Source organism: Sus scrofa, chromosome 12 (assembly GCF_054392235.1).
Source record: "Sus scrofa isolate SSC_HxYL_T2T_F1_AM1 chromosome 12, Sscrofa_HxYL_maternal_Yorkshire_Landrace_v2.0, whole genome shotgun sequence".
NCBI classification, from domain to species: domain Eukaryota; kingdom Metazoa; phylum Chordata; class Mammalia; order Artiodactyla; family Suidae; genus Sus; species Sus scrofa.
Window position 1 is genome coordinate 41,537,139 of NC_139394.1, and position 27,523 is coordinate 41,564,661.

At 39.8% G+C, this 27,523-nt stretch overlaps 1 protein-coding gene across 23 annotated transcripts in view; it reads right to left on the reverse strand.

The window, feature by feature from the left end:
- The window catches only part of BCAS3 (BCAS3 microtubule associated cell migration factor), a 580,731-nt gene that overhangs the window by 277,012 nt on the left and 276,196 nt on the right, over positions 1-27,523 (reverse strand). For 22 of the 23 annotated variants that reach the window (XR_014821299.1, XM_084985051.1, XM_084985045.1 and 19 more), the window contains 3 exons: positions 15,816-15,916; positions 11,834-12,030; positions 6,636-6,733 (listed from right to left, as the gene is read on the reverse strand). Coding sequence is in view for 22 of the 23 variants with exons in the window: in XM_084985051.1 (XP_084841177.1) it covers positions 6,636-6,733; positions 11,834-12,030; positions 15,816-15,916 (396 nt within the window). In the remaining variant the exon portion in view is untranslated. Of the gene's footprint in view, positions 1-5,959; positions 6,734-11,833; positions 12,031-15,815; positions 15,917-27,523 lie in introns of those variants that run through there. The other variant, XM_084985053.1, reaches the window with a different exon arrangement.

A 27,523-nucleotide genomic window follows, 5' to 3' on the forward strand; every position in this document is an offset into this window, starting at 1 on the left:
CAATAAAGACAAAACTAACTTAGGATCATGAGTCACAGTCTAGGTCAAAGGTACTCTTGACTGGAAGAGGCATAAAGGAATGTTCTGGAATGATGGAAATATTTTAATTTTGATCTGAATGGTGATTACCTGCGTATAAAAATTGATCAAGCAGTCTGATTAAGATACGTGCATTTTTGCTATATGTAAACTGTACTCTAATTCTTCAAAGGTGATCCAAAGTACACGTTTATCAATTTTTCAAGCTGGAAGGGTCTTTGCAAATAACCTACTCTCTTACTTCAATTCTTTTTTCTCCATTTTATAGAAGAAAGCCTTGGGTTTGGAAGCAATTTCTTAAAGAGATAGTTCCCAGCAGAGCTGGGATTAGAACCAAAGTTTCATAAGTGACTAATCACCGCTCTTTCCATATACCAAGTTTCCACAGCAAAACTTTTCCCAGGAACAAGTATTTTCACTCTGATTATTTGCTTTAGTTTTTCTCTGACAGTTTTCAACAATGTCCAGGGGAATATCACGAGCTCTGATTCTGACTAGTTGCCCGGGTGAGGTCCCAGGCTGCTTTTTAATTGCTCAGTGGGCTTACATATTCAATGGAGGGAGGCTCTTTTGTTTGTTTCTAAGTTTATAGATGGCACCTTAAGTATAAGCCTCTCGGGCTCTTGGACACAATTTAAAATAGTGTGGCACTAACAGTTTGACACTAATGTCACTAAGACAAATGGAATTCCCGGTTCAGACTTAAACAAATTTTAATACTGCCCCCAATATTGTCCCTCTGCCACCACAGTCTCAGGCAACAGACTACATAAACAATCCAGCCGGGTATTAAAGACGTTGTAATAAAGGTACAAAAAAAGAAAAGTTGGGTCTTTTTGCCCAAAAGTCCCATGTAAATATGTGGCACCCTGGTATATCAACAGTAGGGAGAATTCCATCAATGCCTTCTCAAACTGCTTAGGAAAGACGTGAAGTCATGTCAAGGACTTGGTGCTTGCAACAGAGAAAGCAAAGGCGAGGTTTTAGTTGACACAAAGATTTATTCAAAGAAGCAATGTGTCATCAGAAAAAAACTTTCCCAACAGCTTCTTCTACTTCTGTTTACAATTTCTTCATCTTCACAATTAAGAAAAAAAAAATCATTTTTTTTTCTTAATTGTGCTGAGCTAAACTTTCCACACTGTTAACTTGAATTTCATCTTCTAACATCCTATAAATATTAGAAGGAAGAATGAGAGGAATATTTAAATCAGAAGGAGAGAGATGTGACTGAGCACTTTTCTGATGGGCAAAGCAGGTCTTTTCCCTATGTTCTTAACCTCTAAAAACTTACTTTTGATTCCATACAGACAGTAGGTGTTTACTAGAGAATGGCTGAAATAATGCAGAAACTTCTTCATTTCTAATGAAAAAGCCAATCTTAATATCTTAGTTGCAATATTTACTGTTAGAGTATAAAGAGTGTCAAAGTAAAATTACTGACCTCCTTTTTCCCCTCTGAGGGACTGTTCACAGGTCAGGACTAAGCCTTCTTTTCATTTCACCCTCATCCATAATCCTCTTACTGATCCCACATAGGCTCTGAATACCCAAGGTACAAGTATGTCTGGAGTTTTCGTCACCTTATAATCACAGAGAATATCTGGAACTCTATTGAATGAAAACCATATCATTGATTCGAAGAAACCTGTCAATATCTCAATATTTCAAGAGAACTTTATATCCTTTATATCTGGGGATTATTTTAAGAAATAACGTGAACATATTCATGCCCAAAAAGGTGAAACAAATTTTTGCAGAGGAAGACTTAAATTCCTTTTACATATGCAGAGAAGAATGGACAGAAGGAAACATGACTTGTAGAAGGTTTCAGCAAAAGTTCAAGACCATGATTATAATGTCACGGCTTCTATGGCTCAGTTCTAGTTTTCAAACCATGCAGCAAGTAAGTGGCCTCATCATGGTAGACTGAATGGTATTTCTTATAAATCTCTTTGTTTTGTACCACTGGCATCTCTTATGCCTCTGACGGCTTTAGATACAATGACTAAGTTTGCCTGCTTCAGATTGGAATGGCTACAGGCAATACAATGAAATTTAATCCTTAGGAATATGCTTCTCCAACACATCAGAAAAATGTCTGCAAGATAAGAGCATGCCTACATAAGAATGCCCCTCCAGCAGAGATTTGATGGTCCGAATTACATCCTTGTTGCTCACCCCCATCGGACTTCTCTGTAGGTCTTACTTGTTTTTTGTAAAGGTTGGATGCACCAAATGTCAAACACGTGAAGCAGGCACGAATGACCATTATAAAATCAACCAAATCAAAATCGGTTTGGGTTTTCTTCGAACAAAACATTATTTTGATTTTCAGAAGACTTAGGAACTGAGAGCCAGAATTAATTAATTCCTTAGAAATTGTTTAGATGACTCCAATTATACCATAAAAATAACATCTCTAGAGTCAAGAGCAACAGCGAATACCAGGTCTGAAGTTTTGTCCCTATTTAGTGAAAGACCTGATATAACAATACCTTATGTAGCAAAGGCTGCCGTGAAGGATAAGAGCTCTCTCTACTTCTCTGTTGCATTCTTCCTTTCTCCTACTGTTATCTTCCCCAGGAATGTACATTAATGCTGTTTCCACCACGTCTAATAACATTTTCTCTAGAAAATGTTTACTTTAGTAGAGTCAGTCTGACAAAGACGTCTGTTCTTCATACAAGCCAGGCGTAAGTTTGTCTTTAAATCTCAGTTGCTTTGAGTACTTTCTTGGTAAACATCAATTTCCACAGTAAAACTACAAACTAGGACAAACAAACTTAGGATGAACCAGATCTTTCTAGGCGCTCTGTATGGATGACTCAAAAGCAATTAGAGTTGTTATTAAGATATTCAACAAGTACAGCCTGCAAGTCTTGAACCAGAACTTCAGTCACCGCTGTGGAAGACGAAGTTTGAGCAGTACATCGACAATGTTTTTTTTCCCTCTTCAGGTCCTACAGCTTTATCAAAACAAGGACACATGTTACCAAGGACAAACAGTGGAAAGAAATTCTTAGATACCTAATGAAAAGGAATGTACAGAGGAAAGAAGGACGTAAGGAATCCATGAAGTGCTTTGTCTAGAAATACTGGCCATGATTCAGACACTGATGTTACTCCGTTGGACAAAGGAAAAATGGAGCAGTTCCTTCAAATCCCAGATGCTCTATGTAGCCTGTGTGTATGGGTACATCCTATAAAAACCATTTCCAGAATGGTCTTCTCCTTAGTCAAGAAGGGAACATCTTATCAATTATCTTTTTTTTTTTTTCCCCACTGTACAGCAAGGGGGTCAATTATCTTAATGCAATTAATTATCAATTATCTTAATGCAAAATCTGAGGTAGGATAGTGTCTTCTGAATCACCAAAGATCAAATGAAACAGGTAATGGGAACTAATATCGACTTATAATGCAGTAATAGATCTGTTGAGTCTAAAATATACACACATATAGGGATAGCAAGAAGCTGGTTCATAGGTATCTAAGGAAATGTGATTCTATGAGAAGGAATGAAGCACAGATGTACCAGATGATCAAGAAGTTGTGAAAAAAACATCTGCTAGCAAGGGTAGTACCATGCTCTGCTGATCTCTTTTAGTTTCAATAGAATAATGCTGTGAGATTAATACACGGCTAACTAAAACAGAATATGTAGACCCACGGTTTAAATATTTTCACTTTGAAAATTATCACAGTCATCAAATGACTTAATCGTACCGCATTGTTTTTTAATTCTGTTCTTTTGCAAAGTAATTATATTAAAAAATAAGTATACTACCACTAGTTTAGACAGAGCAAGAGATGTCACCAAAATAGAGGGATGGCTATAAACTCTGCCGTAGGAACAATACACTTTGGGATTAAAATATATACCCTATAATACATAAACTAGATAAACAATAAGGACCTACTGTAGAACACAGGGAACTATACTCAATATTCTGTAATAACCTATAGGGGAAGAGAATCTGAAAAAAATAGATAGACATATGTATGTATAACTGAGTCACTTTGCTGTACACCCGAAACTAACAGGACATTATAAATCAATTATACTTCAATGTAAAGAAATGAAAACAAAACACTCCAATACATTGAATCATCTAAATTGCTTGAAGGTAAGACAAAGCAATGAACCCTGAGAAGAGGAGGCGCCACATGGGTCAGATCCCTCTAAGCAAAGGTAATCCAAACTCCAGATGAGCATCTTCGTAACCTGAAGCTGACTCTAATACAAGGGTCATAATCAGAGACACACTTCCCGGTTTAGGAGCAATTATAAAAACTCATTAGATTCTTTTTAATAGAAGAATCTGAAACAGAATATTCCCAAAAACTTCCGTTCATAAAGAATTCAAATCATTTAACCTCTCTCTTGTTAAATCAATAGAAAAATACGACCATTACAAGAGTGGTCCTACTAGATAAAACAGATGAAATTTCCCCAACAATACATTATTCACCCACTGAATAAATGCACTCACAAAAGGGATCCAAACCATTTGAGAAGTAGAGAATAACTCATACGAGTCTAATTCCTCATCTCCTGGGGTGCTTAGCTCAGTTAGAGAAAGCAACACACGCATATCATTGCTCTGGCCATCTTTCTGAAAACAACTATGGTTTTGGAATGAAAATAGGCTGAGAAAAATAACAGAAGTCCTCTCTACTGAAAAGATTAGTACTGTCAGTTAGAGGCTCGGAGTTGTAAAACAATATCATAGAAACTCCTACATGTGTCTCTGATGGAAATATAAGTAAGTCAAGGGCAAAGATCTAATTCCTTACTCAAACATCAACTGAGAAAAAAGGATCTATACATGTATGTGTAACTGGGTCACCATGCTGTACAGTAGGAAATTGACAGAACACTGTAAACCAGCTATAATGGAAAAAAAAAAAAAACCCATTATATATTATATATATATTAAAAAAAACTCTTCTTGCAACAGAGTTAAACAAAACTATGGTTGCCAAAGTCCACTGAAGTTCCTCTCTATGGCATGAGATAACTTTACAAATAGCTAAAGTTGAGATAAAGTATTACCCCCAGACTGTAGCACTGAATATGGCAAATTTAATAACTACATGGTAACTGCTTTAGTGGCAGGCATTTGACTTGACCAATAGCTAGTTACTTGACTCTAAAAAAGTTAATAATATGGTAGTTTAAGAATGAAAAAATAAACAAACAAAAACCCCAAACCAGTAAAGCCTACTATTGTAATCTTGAATAAAATATTTTAGGTTAAAATACATCATTTCCAGGATTCACAACTCTAAATGATAATTCCAGATGAGCAGGATCTGTTAGCATTCTCAAACTGAAACTTTCAAAAAGATGTATTGTTTAAGTCACCTATCGCAATATCTCAGTTAGGGACAAGGTTAGCAACTTTACACATTTCTGTGCTTATTTCCAGGGGAAACCGCAGTTGCCAAGTTAAAGCAGAGGCGCAAGTATGAGTCCTCTGAAGAAAATGTTCACATTACAAGTTGAAGCACAGCCCTGGATATAGACAGCTCCATCAGACACAAGGTACAATCCCCTGATGAAAAGTTCAGAAAGCCAAGAAAACGTACAAAACCCAGTAGTTTTCCAACTTCAAAATCTATCCAGAGACAGAATCAGAAACAGAAGCTTTGGTCTTTTAAAAGTGACCTTCACAAATCAGTTTTGTGTTTGTTTCCATTTTCTTTCACAGTTTAAGCCTCAATCAAATCAGTCGTCTCCAGGGATTTTGAAATAGCTGTAGATTAAAATCCCTTCAGACTCAACTGTTTGACTAATGCCGAGTGTTTAATAATTCTACTTGTAAGAGACTTTTTTTTTTTTTGATGAAACCCTGCTGTATGCTCGCTTCAGATGCTCCACAGCTGCTCCATATAGAAAGCATCACTGTCCTTATTTTCTTTATCACTGCCTTTAGAGATGAGAAAATGTATTGTTAACAAACCATTCTATTACCTGATGGACCTGGCAGAAAACAACTTTATAATACTAACACAGCAACTATCACCTACAAAAGGAAAGCTCTACTTCCAGTCCTGATGATACATATCCACAGCTTGAGTCCAAGGAGAGGAAGTTAATCACTATGATAGAGTTAAATTAATGAATTTCTAAACTTTCTGCTTTCAATACTCAAACCCCTTAAGCTACAGCATTTGGGTTCTCTACGTCCACATATCCAGCACTTTGATACTCAACAGGTCGACTAAATTGAATCCATATATTGTATTTACGTTCTCTGTCAAGGTTGCTTCTCCACATTTGAGAGATCAAAGGCGAAACAGTCATCAACCCTGTAGCCTTCGATACTGTGTTCATGACATTTAATCAAGTGCCAACTCCACCAAAGCCTCAGCAATATTTAAATGAATGGCGCTGTTTAGCAGCAACGATGGGCACAGTATTGTTTTAACACACATGCACACCCATGCACACACATGTGCACTTATATCCGCCCTCACCTAAAAAAAAAGAAGAGGAAGAGGCACAAAAATACATACTCTACATTTCAAGAAAAGAAACTAAAAATGCACAGAACTACCCGGTAAACAGTTTGGAGGTAGTTTTCTACCTGAGGCAGCATCAATCACGGTGGAAATTCCCCTTCGATCAGACACCGGACGGGAAGAACCTGGCATGCTGACTGGGTCAGAGCGGACTGGCTGGATCCTGCAATGCAATTTAATTTAATTCACATATGTTACCGGCATCAAAACTGTCGCTTGCTATAACAGACCTTAAATCAGGAATGCTGGAATAGCCCTATCCATTACAGAATCATTTCTTCTAAACAGGGGAGTTGCAGTTCCTAACTCTACATGTGGCTAAAGCACAGCATTCTCTATACTCTGGGCCCCTTCGTCTCTTTGCATGTTTTTCAATAATCTCAAGTGAGGGATTGGAAAACTGGCATTAATTTAAAGGGATCCATTAAGCAGAATGGGAGAGGACACAAAACACATTATACCAAAACCTTTGGCATTTGCTAAGGAAACAGAGAGTTTTAAGAATCTTCAAATTTTGAATAGAACCATAGCCAGCAAGGTCTTCCTTAAAAGACAGCATTAACAGATACAAAATCTTCACTCACACCCTTAAGATCCTTACTCAAAGTTACTTTATATATGACAACAAGCAGAAGATAACCATGCTGTGCTGGAATGCAGCTGCCAGGCGGTTAGCTAGGATCACCACTGTTTAACCGAGTTACCTCCATCAAATTACCACTTAGCATGAAGAATCAAGAGTCGCAGCGAAACTGCAATTTAAGGAGTTCCCATCGTGGCTCAGTGGACACAAACCTGACTAGTATCTGAGGATGCAAGTTCAATCCCTGGGCTCATTCCATGGGTTAAGGAGCTGGCATTGCTGTGAGCTGTGGTGTAGGTTGCATATGCGGCTTGGATCTGGCATGGCTGTGGCTGTGGTATAGGCCAGCAGCTACAGCTCTGATTTGACCCCTAGCCTGGGAACCTCCATCTACCGTGGATGCAGCCCTTAAAAAAAAAACAAACCAAAAAACTGCAATTTACTACATACAACTTCAAGTTGCTTGGGAATGATAAATCTATAAAAGCCAAGAGTCTGTTTCCAGCTGTATTAGATAAATACTATTCACATAAAAATATCCGTATGGCTAAAAGATTTTAGAGTCCCAGGCAACCTTAGAGGAATAAAGACAATATAAGCATGCATGTCTGGTGATTCATTCATTCAAGAAATACTAGCTGAATATTAATCATGTGGCAGTATTATTCCAGGAACAAGCAGAAACAAAATCCAAAACCCAAGGTCTATGTGCAAATATACAGTAGAGCACATGGGCATTCAGGACTGATGCAAAAGAGAACTACAGTGTGAAAATGAATGAAATACGTAATAAAAGTTCAGAATGAGGAAAGGGGTGAATGAATGCAAGATCCACAGCAGACTTGAGATGATCCTGTGGAAATGTAATAGAAACGGGAGCTGTCTATAGTTAACAGGATGTGTATACATGCAAAGGAACGGGAGTGCCCTTTAAACACAGAAGTAGAACCAGCAAACCCTTGCATGTGTGACCAAGCATGATAAAAGCAGGGCATCTCGAGGAACCTGGCTTAAGCATAGAGTTCATAGTGGATACTGGTGGAAGATAAGAAGCTGATAAGCCCCATGGGACAGATTACAGAAGCCAGACGAGCCACGTATGACTGCAAAAAGACAGTCGTTATCCAAAGGAAAGTTTGAATGTATGTGTCTTTGTTACGTGAAAGAAAGAAATGGAAAGGAGATGGGAAATGATGCATTTTATTTAGTACTTCAAGCTGGAAATGCTGATATACAAATATTAATCACTGCTACAGCGGACAACCTGGGGTACTACCCCATATGAGAGTTTACCCTGCCTCATTTTCCTAAGCCAGCCATGGCCATCCCATCATCTTATGGCATAAACTAATTAGCACTGGGATGGGCAGGCCTAAGCAAATCTGGGCCAGTGAGAAGAAAGAAGCAGTTTCTTTAAAGTTCCTAGAAAAGAAGCTAACCTGTTAGATATGCTCAGTACATGCAAATGAAAGCTTTTCCCCCCTCCCTGCTCCCAGTCTAAGCAACTTATGTGGCCTAATGCTTTCCCTATTTTTAATTTAATTTGTAGGACTGGAATTTCTGAATCATCCAGAGTTGTGGGTGGGGGGTGGATAGGGGTACAAAAGAAAGAAGACGGGTTGTGGATTGATGTGTTAAAGCTGGACAATAGATATATGAGGTTTAGTCTATTATTCTCTTTAAGTATGTTTGTATATATTTGAAATTTTCCATAATAACAAAAAAGACAAAAATAAAAACATACTGGTAGGGGTGATGAACATGTTGCAGAATTAGATAGTGGGGATGTTGCATAACACAGTAAATTCAATAAAACCACTGAATTCTCCAGTGAATTTTATATCATGCGAATTTCATATCAATTAAAATACAATAACAAGATTAAGGTGTGAGGATCCAAGGTGTAACATGGTGACTCCGGCTGATAAAACTGCACTGCAGAATTGAAATTTCCTAAAAGGATGGAAGTTAAATGTTCTCACCAAAAAAAAAAAAAATAAATTAAAAAAAAAATCACAACATACATATATAAATCAAGTCATCTGATGGATGAAGAAACAAAACTATAAAATAAAACTGAGCTAATTCGAGTAGAAAACTAGTTTTTCTTTTTAGAGACATACCTGCAGTATACAGAAGTTCCCAGACTAGGGGTTCAATTGGAACTACAGCTGAGGTCTATGCCACAGCTACAGCAAGGTCGGATTCCAAGCCACTTCTGCAACCTATGCCACAGCTTGTGGCAACGCTGGATCCTTAAACCACTGCGAGAGGCCAGGGATTGAACCTGCATACTCAAGGACACTACGTCAGGTTCTTAACCTGCTGAGCCACAACAGGAACTCCTCACTGACCTTTTAAAAATATTAAATCCCTACTCCAAATAAGGAGCTGTTATGAAATTAGCCATGCCTGATTCCCTCATTATCCATAACAATATGGATATGCCATATCATGTGACATAACAATATGAGAGCCAACAATACACCTGGCTGTTGCCCATTTTGGTCAGGATACAGAGAGGCAGACTATCACAGCACAAGAATATAGCATGTAATTCTTAGTGATACAGGGTACAGGACAAAGCACTAGGTATAACTGAGCCAACAAATCTAAACAAGGCTTCAAAATTTAAATGAGAAAGTAAAGTCAATAGCCAGAGCACTATTGTACGTAAGCCTAAAGAAATGGGGATGAAGCAGAGGTGAGGAGGGAGAATAAAGTGACAGTGGACAGAAATGAGGAGACTATAAAGACTGGGTTTACTAAGTGGATGCTGGGTGAGAAGTGGTACTCAAGAGGACACATAATTGAAGCGATGTGAGTCAAACCTGAAATTTCCACCAAAACTATGTTCTAAGGGGATTAAAGACTTAACCAAGGGCCTATATGCTAAAATTTTAAAATATAAACTACATGTACAATCAAAGGAAATTTATAAGCCTAGGACTAACATAAAGGTTTCTATTGTTTACACGTGTCCAACAAATAGGACAATATTCTAATCAAATACAAGCAATTTAAAGATAAATACTAGATGCTCTTTAGTATAAGAAAAGGAAAAGTCAAGGAAAATTCTGGAAGGATTTCAGGAATGCAGCTCTGTCTGAAGAAGCAAGTTAACTAGGAATTGTGTCTAGGAGTTCCCACATTGGCTCAGTGGAAACAATCTGACTGGTAAGCATGAAGACACAGGTTCATCCCTGGCCTCGCTCATTGGGTGAAGGATCCGGCAATGCCGGAAGCTGTGGTGTAGGTCACAGACATGGCTCAGATCTGGCATTGCTGTGGCTGTGGCATGGGCCAGCAGCTACAGCTCCAATTTGACCCCTAGCCTGGGAACTTCCATATGCTGTTGCGGATGCGTCTACCCCGCTCCACCCCCCCACAAAAAGAATTGTGTTGGAAGTAAGGGGTAACTAAGAGTGGTAGAGAAGGTCAAAAACAAAGAACACACACACACACAAGGGAGAAAAAGAACAACAAAAACAAACAAAAAACATAAAAATATAAAATAAAACAAAAAAAAGAACAAAAAACCAACCAAACAAACAAGCAAAAAAAACCCCCAAAACAAAGCTGTATATACAGGAGTTGGAGAGGTCCTCCAAAGAAAAGGGACAGGGTCTTATACCAGCAGGTGACAGTCATCAGAAAAAGAAAGGGGGGGGGGGAAGGAATATTGTGAATAGTTTAATAAAGAGAGGAAATACAGTTTTATGGGTTGTATATTTTAAACGCTTTCTTATTAACATTTAAGTAAGAGAATGACCTGTAAACACATGAATATGCAATGAATCACTAAGCTGAGGACTGACTCTACTTGACTTCTTCAAAATAGATCATATTTTACAATATTTTGCCTGACATCTTAGGGAAAAGGGCCATTTCCAGAAAGCTGAAGAAAACATACTGGACCAAAAAAAAGCAAAAAAAATATGGAAGAAAGAAAAAGCAAACAAAAACAAAAAATGAAAGTACTTAAAAAGGTCTCACAAGAGATATGCTTTATTATATGAGCTGTTCTTAAAGAAGAAACATCTTGGCTCACTCCATCTCTGCAACAGCTTTCGCTCTGTTATAAAGATTTGTTACTAACGTTGACAGAGAGGAAGAAGAAAGACGCATTTCCAACATGTAACCGGGACACATTTCCCCACAATTTTTAAACAGAGATGCAAACATAAGATCAGAGGGCTATTTTAGATGCAAATAAAAATACACTGTAGAACTTTTTACAAAAGAAGACAAGGAAAGGGAGATAATATTAGAGTAGACAGAGCCCTTCCTTGCCTGTTGTACCCTATGCGTCAAGGCCTAGCACAACAAATTAAACTCTAAGCCTACCTGAGAATGCAAAAGTCAAAACATTCTCAATTACTTTTTAAAAAAATCTAATAATAGAAAGACGAGGTAGCAATCATAAAATGAGATGGCTTTTAAAAAAGAGTGGACTGAGCATTAGATTTAAGGCAGTAGAATCCAGCACAGAAATAATTATTGGATGTGACGAGATCTCACCTAAGATTCCTCATCAAGAATAATGAATCACAAGGTACCGTGCATGTATTCCACAACATGACAGTGCGAGGCGAAAAGGGGAACTATAACCATCATCAAAGGTGTTTGTTCAAACAGGAGCATATTAATCTGCTCAACTCAATCTCCACCTTTTCTTACCTGAGACTGTTGAGATCAAGATCATCTGTATCAAAATCCGACAGGGGCTGTGGTGTATCACTTGGACCGTGAGACTGCAACACAGATGAACTGGATGATATGACTGTGGTTTGGCCTGAGGGATGGATGGTTTTGAACTGGAACTGTGGGCCCATCCACAGACGCCTGTGGGGTCCAGTGTGCGTTACAATTTCTACCTGGAACAGATTAGGAATCATGATTTAAATGGATCACGACCTCCCTCTGAGAGCCTTTCATGATCCCCCTCATCCTGCCTCTGAACACTCATATTCTCCTAGAAGTCCATGGTAAGCAAGTGGGAGACAAGACAGCACATCGGCAATCAGAAGTGATGACAGCCGCAGCCTAAAGAGATATTCACTGTGTTCCTCTACTGGATTGCACCAAAAGATACCAAAATTCATTTTGTGTACGACATAGACACAAATACAATACAAAAACCACACGAGAAGAAAAGGACCAATGGCCTGCCTCGTATGACTAAGCATTGACTCCCTAGGGACTACCTTTTTTCATTCTTTCTAAACAGTACTTGCCACTTAGTGGGCATGCACTTAGTACTGCATTTTTCAGTCCACAGACTAAAAACAATTCCTGGAGTTCCCGTCGTGGCGCAGTGGTTAACGAATCCGACTAGGAACCATGAGGTTGCGGGTTCGATCTCTGGCCTTGCTCAGTGGGTTAAGGATCCGGCATTGCCGTGAGCTGTGGTGTAGGTTTCAGACACAGTTCGGATCCTGCGTTGCTGTGGCTCTGGCGCAGGCCGGTGGCTACGGCTCCGATTAGACCCCTAGCCTGGGAACCTCCATATGCTGTGGAAGCGGCCCTAGAAAAGGCAAAAAGACGAAAAAAAAAAAAAATCCTTCACTGGGGTTCAAGTTCATGACAAATATGAAGGCATTCTTGAACTATCCAAAGGAAAAGTCTGAAATAACATTCAACACCCAAAGCCAGTTTCTTTCCACAATGAGTTATACAAATACTGCCCTCAAAATCCCCCCAACTTCATGTTTAAATGGATTTGTTTTCAAATTACTCTTTTTTTTTTCTTTTGGTCTTCTTAAGGCCTCACCCACAACATACGGAGGTTTCCAGATTAGAGGTCGAATTGGAGCCATAGCCACCAGCTTACGCCACAGCCACGCCAGATCCAAGATGCATTCCTGTGTGGCAAACTGGATCCTTAAGCCAGGGATCAAACCTGCATCCTCATGGATACTAGTCAGGTTCTTAACCCACTGAGCTACAACTGGAACTCCCAAAATCCATTTCTTTTTCTTTTCTTTTTTCTTTTTTTTTTTTTTTTTTTTTTTTTTTTGTCTTTTTGCCATTTCTTGGACCACTCCCTCGGCATATGGAGGTTCCTAGGCTAGGGGTCTAATCGGAGCTGCAGCCGCTGGTCTTCGACAGAGCCACAGCAACTCGGGAGCCACGTCTGCGACCTACACCACAGCTCACGGCAATGCTGTGATCCTTAACCCACTGAGCAAGGCCAGGGATAGAACCCGAAACCTCATGGTTCCTAGTTGGATTTGTTAACTGAGCCATGACAGGAACACCATCAGTTTCTATTCTTAAGAGTATATTCAGAAACTCCAAAAAATAGCATTTCTTAATTAGAGTGTTTGCTCAACTACCATGAACAATGACACAGGTATTTTAAATGCTTCAAATCAGAAATACCCAAATGCTTTATGAACTTCCTGCTCTATGGAGGAGGCAGGGAATATTGCCAACATTACAGCAGAGAATCGGACACAGGGTAGAACCTAAAAATAAACATACTATGCGATTTTACAAATGAGCAACTTCAATAACAGACTAAATAGGCAAACCTTCGGTGCAACACTATTTTTCAATGTCTCGTAATTGCGACATCCAGGTCTGTATACATACTTTATGGAACAGACTTCCCATGTGCCTTATGTCTGCCCTGAGTTCTTTTATATTTAATCACATTTTTCTGATTGGGGTGATTAATTCTTAACAAAACATCACTGAAAAGGTTCGCAGAGGGGCAGCTCTGGGTGTGTAAGTCCTACACAGCAAGAGCATCCTGGTCTTGGAACAATAAGCATGTTCCTACTAATCACGGGGAGAAAACTACTCAGATTCAGGATGGTGATTTCTCATTCAAGGAGTTGTGTTCTACAATGTAAATGAGGCCACAGATAGAGCATTCTGTGTCACAGAGCCGAGAGGTAAACAGATGCCTGCGCAGTTTCACTGAGGCGATGGCCAGATGTTCCTGCTCACTCTGCTGTTGTATGCGGCACAAACATATTGCGTATACTTTCACAGTGACAGCACACATTACCCCTTTTGCTAATTGAAAAGTTGAAGTGAAGGACAGTGGTTTCCTGGCCAGAATTCTTTTTCGTTATTTTAATTTTTTTTTTTTTTTTTTTTTTTTTTTTTACTTTATTGTGGTGTTCTCCAGAACGATGGAGCTTCCTGAGAGTATTTTCGGTGTGATGAAATGTATGTCCTCTAGAAACACTCTGATTCTCCACTTTCCGGATTCCCTTCAGTGTTGCAGGCTCCCCTTCCCTGAGAAACTGCACCCGGCCTGCACTGAGGCACCTGTCTGATGAAAAGCCGCAGGATTGGTAATCGGAGACAGGTCATTAACTTCACCAAATGATGTCAGACTTGAGACAGACACAACAGCATTTGCAGTGAAGTCACTTGTAATCTCATCATTTTGAAATTTGCCCAAGTATCTTTTATTTCAAAGCACTTGAGATGGAGAGAGCTTCACCTGGCAAGGGGAGGAAGGGTCAGCTGAAGCTGTCACCGGCCTGCTTTGAGACCCCTGGGAGTGGCATTATAGGAGCTTAGGAAAGGAAACTCAGGCGGGCATACCCAGGACTTGGCCAGATAAGCAGATGCAACTTTCCTAATCAGAGCAGGGGCCCAGTCTTCCGAAAATGGTTCCTCTACAAAACAGATCCCAGAGACTGTTGAATGGCTTCCATGTTTTAGCAAGGTCAGTACTTTTTTATTTCTTTCTTTTTTTTTTTTTTTTGTCTTTTGTCTTTTGTCTTTTTGTCTGTTGTTGTTGTTGTTGCTGTTGTTGCTATTTCTTGGGCCGCTCCCATGGCATATGGAGGTTCCCAGGCTAGGGGTTGAATCGGAGCTGTAGCCACCGGCCTACGCCAGAGCCACAGCAACGCGGGATCCGAGCCGAGTCTGCGACCTACACCACAGCTCACGGCAACGCCGGATCGTTAACCCACTGAGCAAGGGCAGGGACCGAACCCGCGACCTCATGGTTCCTAGTCGGATTCGTTAACCACTGCGCCACGACGGGAACTCCCTATTTCTTTCTTTCTTTATCTTTTCTTTTCTTTCTTTCTTTCTTTTTTTTTTTTTTTTTTCTTTAGGCCCACGTGTGTGGGATATGGAAGTTCCCAGGCTAGGGGTCAAACTGGAGCTACAGCTGCCAGCCTACTCCATGGCCACAGCAACACCAGATAAGAGCCGCGTCTGCAACCTACACCACAACTCACAGCAAGGCTGGATCCCCGACCCACTGAACGAGGCCAGGGATTGAACCCACATCCTCATGGATACTAGTCGGATTCATTTCTGCTGCACCACAATGGGAACTCCCCAATTCTTATTTTAATCCAAACAGTCCACCTGAAATCCAAGGCCCTGGGGGATATAAATGGATTATTTGAAAGACATGCAAATTTTATGCTCTCTCTGTATGAAAACTAACATACACACTCATAGATGTATATGTGTATGTGTCTAATACATACATACTGCACCAATACTTATGAGAAATTCTTATTATGGAAAGACAACTGATTAACACTTGCACATCCTAAAAAAATCCCAATTCTGCCCATTTTCCTCTGAGGCAAATACATTTATGAAATCCAGGAATAAAAACAGGTAACAGATTTCTGATCTCTTTCACTTTAATAGACCAAACATTTCAGAGTTTTACCTGAGACAGCCACTCTTCATCTTCCTGTCCACTGTGGTCAGAAGCTAAACTGTCATAGGACCCATGCCGAGTAATGGGCCCAGGACTTCCAGGGGGAACCACTGCATAAGAAAGAAAACATATTTAAGCAACTCTAATCTATGCAGAGAAAAAAAAAAAAATGAATGTGGGCATCACCATCCTATACTGTGATGATTTACACAATATGACATTTAATGCACAAAGACAGTTCGAATAATCCATGAACAAGAAAGACTGAATTTCTTAGGAATAAGAAAAACCTCCGAGTGTATACTTTTAAAAACATCTGTACTAATTTAGTCATTACATGCATCACTGTAAAAGAAATAAACAACCTATTGCATCTTAAACAGCACAAGTGGGTTAAGGAGCAGTGACTATCCCATTACGGATGCATCAATGCCATGCCTAGCCTTCAGGATTCAAGACATTTCCATCACCTCCAATTAATAAAGGAATCTGATGCTGTTCCTATAATTTGGGAAGGGTTCTTTTGGCCACACCCATGGCATACAGACATTCTCAAGCAAGGGATTGAACCCGAGCCAAAGCAGTTGACTATATTGGATCCTTAACCTGCTGAGCCACCAGGGAACTCCAGGAAGTGTTTTGTTTGTTTTTTTTTTTTTTGTCTTTTTGCCTTTTCTAGGGCCGCTCCCGCGGCATGTGGAGGATCTCAGACCAGGGGTCTAATCGTAGCTGTAGCCACCGGCCTACACCAGAGCCACAGCAACTCGGGATCAGAGCCAAGTCTGCAACCTACACCACAGCTCACGGCAACGCTGGATCTTAACCCACTGAGCAAGGCCAGGGATCAAACCTCCAACCTCATGGTTCCTAGTCAGATTCATTAACCACTGCACCACAACGGGAACTCCTTACTTTTTTTTTAACTTTTTTTTTGGCTTTTTAGCACCACACCTGCAGCATAAGGAGGTTCCCAGGCTAGGGGTCAAATCAGCTGTAGCTGCTGGCCTACCCCACAGCCATAGCCACAGTCACTCGGAATCCGAGTTGCATCTGCTACCTACACCACAGCTCAACCCACTGAGCAAGGCCAGGGATCGAACCTGCGTCCTTATGGATGCTAGTCAGATTTGCTTCCACTATATGACGATGGGAACTTCCAAGGAAGGTGTTTTTGAAACAAATGTCAAATAATAAGATTCTGTAAGAGTCTATTACATTTAATATAAATAGAAGGCATTAAACTGCTTTTTTAATTTCAAAACACTTGTATCCAAATATTCATTTATCCAAAGAAATATTTCATTTTTGTGGATACTTCAGTAGTTTCCCTGATGCTTAAATGGCAGGAAATAGGCTTAAACACCGAGCACCTACTTTCTTATGTGAAGAGGAGCCTTTGTTTAGTCAAAGGAATAACTAAAAAAAAATTTATGGAGTTCCTACTGTGAACCAAATATCATCCCAACGAAAACTTAGTCCCATACTCTTTATTTGCTTACTTTCCTTAGAAAATAGTACAATTTTAGGTTCACAACAAGATTTCAGCAGAGGATACAGAGATTTCCCATATACTCTTTGGCTCCATATACACTGTAATGCTAGGAGAAACAAAGGGATAAGCACTGAGAGGAAATCGAGAAAAGAAAAGCAAGAGAACAAAATAGCAAGGAAAGTAGATGAGTATTAAAGAAGCCTGGATGAAACAGAAAAGAATGAGAAGAAGAAAATAAGCTCAGAATTTCCATGACCCAGAGATATGTATATATACTTCCACATGTGTATTATTTTCCTTAGGCTACATGCCTAAAAATGAAATCAAAGCATATGAACATATCTACACGCTCCCAGAGTTACACACTTTCACAAGTGGAGAGAATGCTAATCTCATCACACTCTTGCCAGAACAAGGTAATTTGAAGAACCAAATCTTAGTGAAAGAGATAGAAGGAGAACAGAAGAATGCAGAATAAGATTTTAAACAACATAGGACTTCCCATTATGGCTCAGCAGTAACGAACCAGACTGGTATCCTTGAGGATTCCGGTTTGATCCCTGGCCTCGCTCAGTGGGTTAAGGATCCGGCGTTACTGTGAGCTGTGACTCAGATCTGCCATTGCTGTGGCTGTGGCGTAGGCCAGAAGCTAAAGCTCCAATTCGACCCCTAGCCTGGGGACCTCCATATGGCGCCAGTGCAGCCCTAAAAAGCAAAAAAAAGAAAAAAACTGTTCCCTACTGCTTCGTCCAAATCACAGTTCTACAGCTGAGAGGGATGCTGGCATCTGGCACAAAACACAAGCAATCACTAAAGCCTAACACCTAATTTCTTAGGATTTTGAATATCATGATGAAAAGAATACCATAATAAGCGACTATTAATATTTAAGTATACTCAAATTATTTTGCTGTATATTGCAAAACATAAGAACATTTATGTTCTTATAAATTTATAAGTAAATTTATGTTCTCAAAATTGTCCCCCAAACATTTATAATCTGCTTTTGCCCCACCCACAGCATTTGGAAGCTCCCAGGCCAGAGATGGAACCCACTCCATAGCAGTAACCAGAGCCAGCTGGATCCTTAACCCACTGAGCCACAAGGGAACTGTTTTATCTTTACTTTCCCGCCTTTTTTTTTTTCTTGGCTGCAGTGTGCAGCCCTTTGATATGAGATCTTAGTTTCCAGACCAGGGATCTAACCTGGGCTGCAGTGGTGAAGGTGCCAAGTCCTAACCACAAGACCACCAGGGAACTCCCTATCATGTTTTTAATAAATAAATTTCATGTTAAATTCTTAATACAGAACAGAGGAAGAGGATAACTTGAAACGCTACTCCCTAAATAGCAGTCAGGAAGGCAATAAGGATAAATATCTAGAGGTCAGGATATACTTTGGAAAGCAGCCGAGGGCAGAGAAGATTTTGAAGAGGTGAGGGATTAGGCCATGCAGATATCTGAGGTTGAGTGCTATAAACAGAACATCAAGGAGAAAGTTGTTTTTTTTTAATTTTTTTTTTTTTTTTTTTTTTGCTTTTTAAGGCGGCACCTGCGCGATATGGAGTTTCCCAGGCTAGGGGTTCAATCGGAGCTACAGCTGCCGGCCTATGCCACAACCACAGCCACAGCCACATCAGATCCAAGCTATGTCTGCAACCTACACCACAGCTCATGGCAACACCAGATCCTTAACCCACTGAGTGGGACAGGGATCGAACCCACAACCTCATAGTTCCTAGTCAGATTGTTTCCACTGCGCCACCACAGGAGCTCCAAGTACAAAGATTTTGAAGTGGAGACATAAAGGAAATGTTTCAGAAATATCAGGAAGCCAGTGTGGTTGGATGTGGTCAGGCAAGCTGAGAGTGAGCGATGAATCAGGAAGGCAAAGGGGGCAGGGAGGGAGGATCAGCAGACGGTCTAGTCTAGGGCTTTTTCTTTCTTTTCTTCTTTTTCCTAAAAATAAAGCTAGGGCAATGTGATGGGAAAGACTGGAGAAACTTGAAAAGAAGTTAAGAAATTATACCCTGGAGTAACTAACAAGTACCTAATGTGAATTTTTCCAAGAATTTACAATATACTCTATATATGCTGAGCCCGGGCTAGTATCTGCTGCAGAATAAACATTCCATAGGCATTAACTAAATGAATGGAGTTTTGGATTCTGGATGAAGCAATGAAACCACAGTGGTAGGATACTTACGGATCCACCACCAAAAATGGAATAAACTTAGGAGAGTTCCGCGGTGGCTCAGCAGTTGAAGGACCCAATGTTGTCACTGCTGTGGCATGACTTCGATCCCAGGCCTGGGAATTTTTGCATGTTGCAGGCATAGCCAAAGAAATGGTAAATTTACAAATAATCCAATGGCAGAGATGGGATGAGGAATAGGATGATAACATGAAACAAAGTTTAGTCACGAGTTGATTATTGTTGACGTTGAAAGACGTGCACATAGAGAGTCATTCTACCATTATTTTCTAATTATGTGTATGTTTGGAATTTCCTACAGTGAAAAGCTTTGTTTTGTTTTTGCTTTTTAGGGCCACACTTGCGACACATGGAAGTTCCCAGGCTAGGGGTCCAATTGGAGCTGTAGCTGCCAGCCTACACCACAACCACAGCAATGCAGGATCTGAGGAGCATCTGTGACCTACACCACAGCTCACAGCAACACCTGATCCTTAATCCACTGAGTGAGATCAGGGATCAAACCCACATCCTCATGGATACTGGTTGGGTTTGTAACCAGATGAGCCCAAATAGGAACTCCCCAAAAGTTTTTTTGTTTTTTGCTATTTCTTGGGCCAATCCTGCAGCATATGGAGGTTCCCAGGCTAGGGGTCGAATCGGAGCTGTAGCCTCCGGCCTACGCCAGAGCCACAGCAACTCGGGATCCGAGCGGCATCTGCAACCTACACCACAGCTCACGGCAACACCGGATCGTTAACCCACCGAGCAAGGCCAGGGACCGAACCCGCAACCTCATGGTTCCTAGTCGGATTCGTCAACCACTGCGCCACAACGGGAACTCCCCCAAAAGTTTTTTAAAAAGAATTCTCCTCCTCCTTTTTTTCCAGGCCCTCCACTGTTTCCCCCCAAAAAGTGGTAAAAAACAGCGAATATATTATTTATGAAACAGTAAATCTGAATCTGGAATTCCTAGAGAGTTTTCATACTTACGTTCATTAGAAAATAGTATTCAAATTAAGAATGCTTTGAAGCACACAGAAGATTCACAATATAAAAATACAAGTATGGTGGAATTTCAATTTGAAGTAAATATACTTCCCTCTCCCTCACATTTCATTACATTTTAAAATTTTCCCCAAGCCATGCGGAGAAATATGAAAGAATATTCCATATTTACTACCTGGGGGAAGCAATAACAAACCAGGTAACAATGAAGAAACCTTGACTCTAGGATTAGAAAAGGATTATCATATTTAAAGTATGATAATTAAAAGCAAAGCTTCCAGGCTCTCTAACCAGCCAATTATTAGGCAAGATATCTTGAGACTTGAGCAAGGAAAGGAAAGAGGGTTCCCAGGAAGGATATGAAATGACAGGATTCAGGAGTGTCAGGAACAGCTGTGAAAAATCTTATCTTCACTCTTAGGTAGAGAAAGAGGTCAAGGATGTAGCAGGAGACTCCACATGTGCAAGAGAAGAGGAAGTATGCACACAGTGTGTCTGCACAGCCAAGTCTGTGACAACCTATCCAAGTTCCCTGGGGATCAGATAAGAAAAAAGTTTAATATGCGTCCAAGGGTTTGGAGTGGATAAGCAATGAGATCCTGCTGTATAGCACAGGGAACTATACCTAGTCACTTGTGATGGAGCATGATGGAGGATAATGTGAGAAAAAGAATGTGTACATATATTTATATGTGTGACTAGGTCACTTTGCTGTATAGCAGAAAATTGACAGAACACTGTAAACCAACCATAATGGAAAAATAACAATCATTATAAGCAAAAAAAATAAAAAATAAAAAAATTTTAAATAGGAGTTCCCATTGCGGCACAGCAGAAATGAATCTGACTAGTGACCATGAGGATGTGGGTTCGATCCCTGGCCTTGCTCAGTGGCTTAAGGATCCTATGTCGCTATGGCTCTGGCATAGGCCAGCAGCTGTAGCTCCGATTTGATCCCTAGCCTGGGAAACTCCATAAGCCACAGATGCAGCCCTAAAAAGAAAAAAAAAAAAAATCATTATAAAAAAAATATGCGTCCAAGGGTAATATGGACGAGCTCCAGAAAACTGACAGGCTTTGAAAAGGCTTTGAAATAGAAATAAGGATGGATGCTGGAGAGACCTTTATAGACCATAGCCAATGATACGGCAGGGAACTGGAACATCTCAGTGGTAACAATAAAGATAAAATATTTCTGCGAGTTCCCGTTACGGTGTAGTCGAAACGAATCCGACTAGTATCCATGAGGATGCAGGTTCAATCCCTGGCCTCACTCAGTGGGCTGGGTATCCAGCGTTGCTGTGAGCTGTGGTGTAGGTCGCAGACTCGGATTGGATCCTGCATTGCTGTGACTGTGGCATAAGCCAGCAGCTGTAGCTCCGACCCCTAACCTGGGAACTTCCATATGCCACAGATATGGCCCCAAAAAGTGGGGGAAAAAAAGGATAAAATATTTCTAACTCTCCCGTCTCAGAGCTTTGCACTCTGTAATTCCTGTTGCATTTAGATGAGATTATGGAGGAGGTTATAACTGACTGAGATTAATTTTTTTCCCTTATTTGTTAGGATGGAGGGGCAAAAGAGAATTTAAACGTGTTTGTTTGTAGAAAAATAGTTACATATACTGCAAGCCTGAGTTCAATGGACCAACATACCTACCTTCTCCCTAAAGAAAAAGAGCATCTTTTACATTTACCACTTGCTGTTAGATAATTAATAATCTTGGGTGAGGAAAATAGGGAATTTTGAAATAAAAATCCCTGCCATTTCTATCCTTAAACCTTTAGCAGGGTAATTTAAAATAAGCCTATCCATCTAACTAAAAAGGATACACTGTCAATTTTCTTTAGAGAACACAACTTCAAAAGTATTGCCTGTACACACAGGCATTTGATAAGTATAGATCAACAACCAAGGGCAGGGTGAAGAGATAATTATGAGGTAACTGTGAGCTAGACTTTGTTTATATTGTCTTCTCAGGAAAGCAGATCATGCTTCCAGCCAGTAAATAAAGCTAAAAAAAAATCACTCAGTGTATTTTGCTGTCTTACAGTGATATCCGAGTGTGTGTGTATATGTGTATTTCTATGAATATATTTATATATCTTATATGTGTTTATATACAAAGCAAACAAAACCAAATCTGCTTCAGCACTGACCTTTGCAAATTAGTCCTGTTCATCAAACAATGCCCCTCTCCCCAAAAAACCTTCCAAGTTAGTAGAACCACCTAAGTAAAATTATGGACAGAAAGAGTAAATGGTCCTCTGAAAATGCCCCTAAGTCTGAATCCCAAGTAAACTGTCAATTCATAATATAACTTCTCAAATCCATAAGTACTTACCCAGAGTACTCTGAATTTTTTGAATTTTGGTTATGAATTTTCAGATTTTTTGCACCATAATACAAGCACAGAATTTTTACAAATTACTCACATAAAATATACTATAAATAGTACAAAGTTAAAGGTATTGACTTAGATGCTGTTAAACACACACAGTATTGAGCTATTCAAATGACAATTGCTGAATTAAGGAGTTACAAACATTGTATGAACAGATATCTAAAGATATTTCCTTTTAAATGTTACTAAATGGAATGAATACAGACAAGCACTTGAAGTTAGGGAGAAGCAGGTTTGAATCAAGGTTCCAAGAATGAGTTATTATTCGTCCTGGGGAAATTTAAACCTCTTAATATTTCAGGGTGTTTTACCCAAAGGAATAACTGTATACCTTCCGTTCCAAGGAATCAAATTCTTTCTAAAATGCCCAAAAAGTAACAGCTAGATCTTAATAGCCTCAGTTCATCTGCAACAAATCTAGCCTTCCAGCTGAAAGACAGAAGACAAGTTTTTACCATTAACATATTGAATACACAGCTTTTTTTAGTGTATCAGGCATGGTTTAGATATTCAGGAAAAAAAATCAAATCTCCTCTAACTATGGAGTTTACAACAGGGTATGTAGGGTTTAGATATCCCGTTAAGATGAAAGAATAAAAGGAATAAGTATTTGCCCCCAGCACCATTTGCCCTTAAAGCAATGAAAGAAAAAAAAAAGTTGACAATGCATATGAAAGTTAAAAGGCTAACCACATACAGGTTACAAGCATCCTTTTCACATAAACTAACACAAAGCATAATGGCAAACAATGAGCAGTGCTTATTTATGAACCCAATGAAGGGAAAATCCATTAAGTTCTGTTCTGTTCTTGTTCTAGTCTTCCCTGTATCTCCTGAACTCCCGGTAATAAATTCTCTTAGCTGGAGCTCTGGAAGCTTCAGAGGACACAGCTGATAATCAAGCACAGGTTCTGCTGCTGGCGAACTCCACGCTCCTGACTCCGGAGATGCGAAAAAGCAACTCTATTCCCAGAAATAAATCTCACTGCTATTGGAATCAGGGAAATTCACGTCTCAAGTAAGGGGGGAAACGCTGATCCAAATGGTATCTAGTTTTTTGGGTTTTATTTTTATGTGAGATAGAGCTCTCTGCTTTAGCTTCTGTTGAAAACTATGTTCATGTTGGCTCTAGAAAGAAAGTCTCTAGAAAGAATGTCTTTTACTATAAAGAAACAAAAATGTATCCAAAAGTTTGTCTTTGCAGAAGTGAGAGTGAGCTATATTGGCTATACTGGCAGCTGAATGAGCCATAGAATAAAGTATTCTTCAGATCCAGGACAAGACAGAGCTTTTGTTTTTCTCTACAGACAATAAAACCCTGAGCATGCTGAAGTCTTTAGTGGAGACCTGAGAGGTGAATAATGTTGGGCCAGCATTATTCAGTCCTTTAGGTTATTTAGGGGAACAGCATTCCTTTTTCCAGCAACAGAGAAATTTGTGAGTTAAATGACATCATGCTGCCTTGAATGAAACAGCTCAGGCTCAAAGTTCACCCAAAGGCCAACAGTGATAAACTCTCATCCAAGGACAAACTTCAATATATTTTTGGTACTTATTAAAAACAGCATTTATATAGCAGCCATACAATAAAAGAGGGCTCTCGACCAAACTCTGTTTCTGATCAGAAAGCACTCAGGCTCTGAGGAAGAAATGGTGCTTGGGAATGTAGTTTCTTAGGATAGAAACTAAAATTTGCCTTTAAAAAAGAAAGGCTCCAAGACAAATCATCCAAAGGCAAAAAGGGTCTAAGGCCTTTTGGAAGAAACAAGCAATTCACAGAAAAGGAAATACAACAGCCAACAAAGACATGTAAATAGTACTAATCAGAGGTATACAAAATTTTAAAGTTATGCTTTCATACTATCAAAGCGGCCAAAATTAAACCCTGGACTTTTTTTTTGTCTTTTTTTTAGGGCTTCACCTGCAGTATATGGAGGTTCCCAGGCCAGGGGTTGAATCCGAGCTGCAGCTGCCAGAGCTACAGCCACAGCAACACCAGATCCGAGCCGCGTCTGCAACCTAGACCACAGCTCACAGCAACACCAGATCCTTATCCCACTGAGCAAGACCAAGGATCGAACCCACGTCCTCATGGATACTAACTGGGTTCATTACTGCTGAGCCATGACGAGAACTCCAACCCTGGCCTTTTTTAAAAGTAATTTTTTTAAAAAGGAGAGCAGGCTCTAAGGTAAAAAAAGAACACACCTAACTACCTTAGGACATAGGCAGCATACTACTGAAGCCTATGTTTTCAATTTAAACATAAAGGAATTCGCTGAATTTCACACTCAGAATAATTAAGCAATAGCACGATATATTACAGGCTATTCTGTTTATCAGAAGCCATCTCTTGCACCCGTGCAATTGCTGAAGTGTTACAATACATAAAAGGGAACAAGCTTTACCTACGTTATATATTAAACGGATCAATGATCTTCCTTGCACCCTGACCCTGCGGTACCATAGATGTTCTCTAATTAATTATTAAAGTTTTCTAACAGTCAGTCACTGTACATCTCTGGTTTCACTTTCCTTTTATTCCACATTCCCAGAAGAACAGTCACAGGCAATATATAATTAGAAAAATGACATATTCTCATTGCTTATGAGATAATAGATTTCACTGGATAACTGACAACACAGGGAGCATCTCCTCCCTGGCCTGCTCTGCATCCTCTGACCTGCCCCCCCTCGCCAAGTATCATACAATAGTCCCACAGAAGACATAAACTAAGGAGATTTCATTTGGGATTCCTGCTACCATAACGGTCATGTGACATTTCGCATCTGGACCCATTATACCTGGAAGTAGCCTAGACGTGTTCACAAGCTAGTTGTGTTCGTCCATGTAACCTTAAATATCATATAACCAAGAGAAAGAATAAAATATGATACCTTCACGCTATCAGCAAGACCAGCTACGCCACTGAAAACTTCAAACTGTCCTTACATGCTCCTGAGGCCCGAATAAACTGCAAATCCCTTCGACACCTTTGCAATTAAGGTCACTTGGTAAGGTATACACAATTTAATGTGTATTATGGCAACTTGATTCATAGCACAACTATAGTACATGTACACTTAACCAGCAGCAAGATAACTAGAAGAGTCTACTATTTAAAGATTATATTATGTCTGTATGATACTTGCTTGTAGATTTGAGAGAACACCTTTATCAAGGGTTAAATAATCTGCCCAGACATATAAGTCTACATAACAACAAAAACCATTCTTTTCTTTTTAACTCAGCGAATTTTATTACACTTATAGTTGTACAATGATCATCACAACCCAATTCTATAGCATTTCCAAACCATTCTTTTTTTATTTTTATTTTTTTAGGGCCGCACCCATGGCATATGGAAGTTCCCAGGCTAGGGGTTGAATCGGAGCTACAGCTGCCGGCCTACACCAGAGCCACAGCCACGCGGTATCCAATCTGTGTCTGCAACCTATACCACAGCTCATGGCAACGCCAGATCCTTAACCCATTGAGTGAGGCCAGGGATCAAACCTGCGTTCTCATGGATGCAAGTCAGATTTGTTTCCGCTGAGCCCTGACAGGAACTCCCAAAACCATTCTTATCACGGTTCTTCACCTTGACACAGCATCGGAGGAGATAAGAATGGCTGGAGACAGGGATGACTCATTTTCCACGAAATATTCCTTGGTAGCTTTCAAACTTTCTGTACCATGTACTTACTTAAAAATTTATATTTATAAAGCTGTGGACTAAGCACACTACAACTGATATGGTTAGTGAGGTCAAGAAAGTCAAGAAGTCAAGAAAGGAAAACAAAGAAACCAGAGGCCTATCAATGAATGATGGAAACCAAGGCCTGAAACAAAAATTGAGCTTACTGCCTGCTGAGTCATTCATTTCCCTCCTATTTTCTTAGGTTTTGTGACATTTTCTTTAAAAAGGGAAATGGATGTGCTTATACTCTCGCTGACTCTACATGTCTCCATTTACCATATCTCTGTGTTTACACACACACACACATATCAAATATAGGACCAGCTTCTAACAACTGCTCAAGTACACATGGTAGGGAGTGTTTTTGTTGAGAAAAATGCCCATTTGCCAAAAGCTAGATGCTCTCTAGTGCTAATTCTAGGTAAAATCATGAGTTATAATGTTTCAATAGTGGCAAATGTAGTCTCACAGCTAACCCTGTATGTTAGACGCCTCTCTTTCAGGAATAATCAATTCTCCATTCTAAATTCAAGGCACACTCTAAAATAGAATAACTTCTGTAAGAGACTAAGATCAGTTAGAGGTTACACAGAAAATATTGCAAATTGATGTCTTGAAGGTAAAAAATCACTGCTTGGGATCATTAAACTGCATTCAGTCATCAAGGTATCAATTTATACAAGTAGCAATAGGCCAGTTATTGGAAATGTACTGTTTTTTGAGTCCACCTACAATGGCACTGCTGAAGAGCGAAGAATCTAATGTACTCAGTCTGGCCTCCTCAACAACGACCGACAAACAAAAAGAAAGCAGAGGGAATCGTCTGTAAATGTAAAAACGGCAAAAAACCTTTTTTCTTTTTTTTGCTTTTGAGGGCCGCACCTGCGACATATGGAGGTTCCCAGGCTAGGGGTCTAA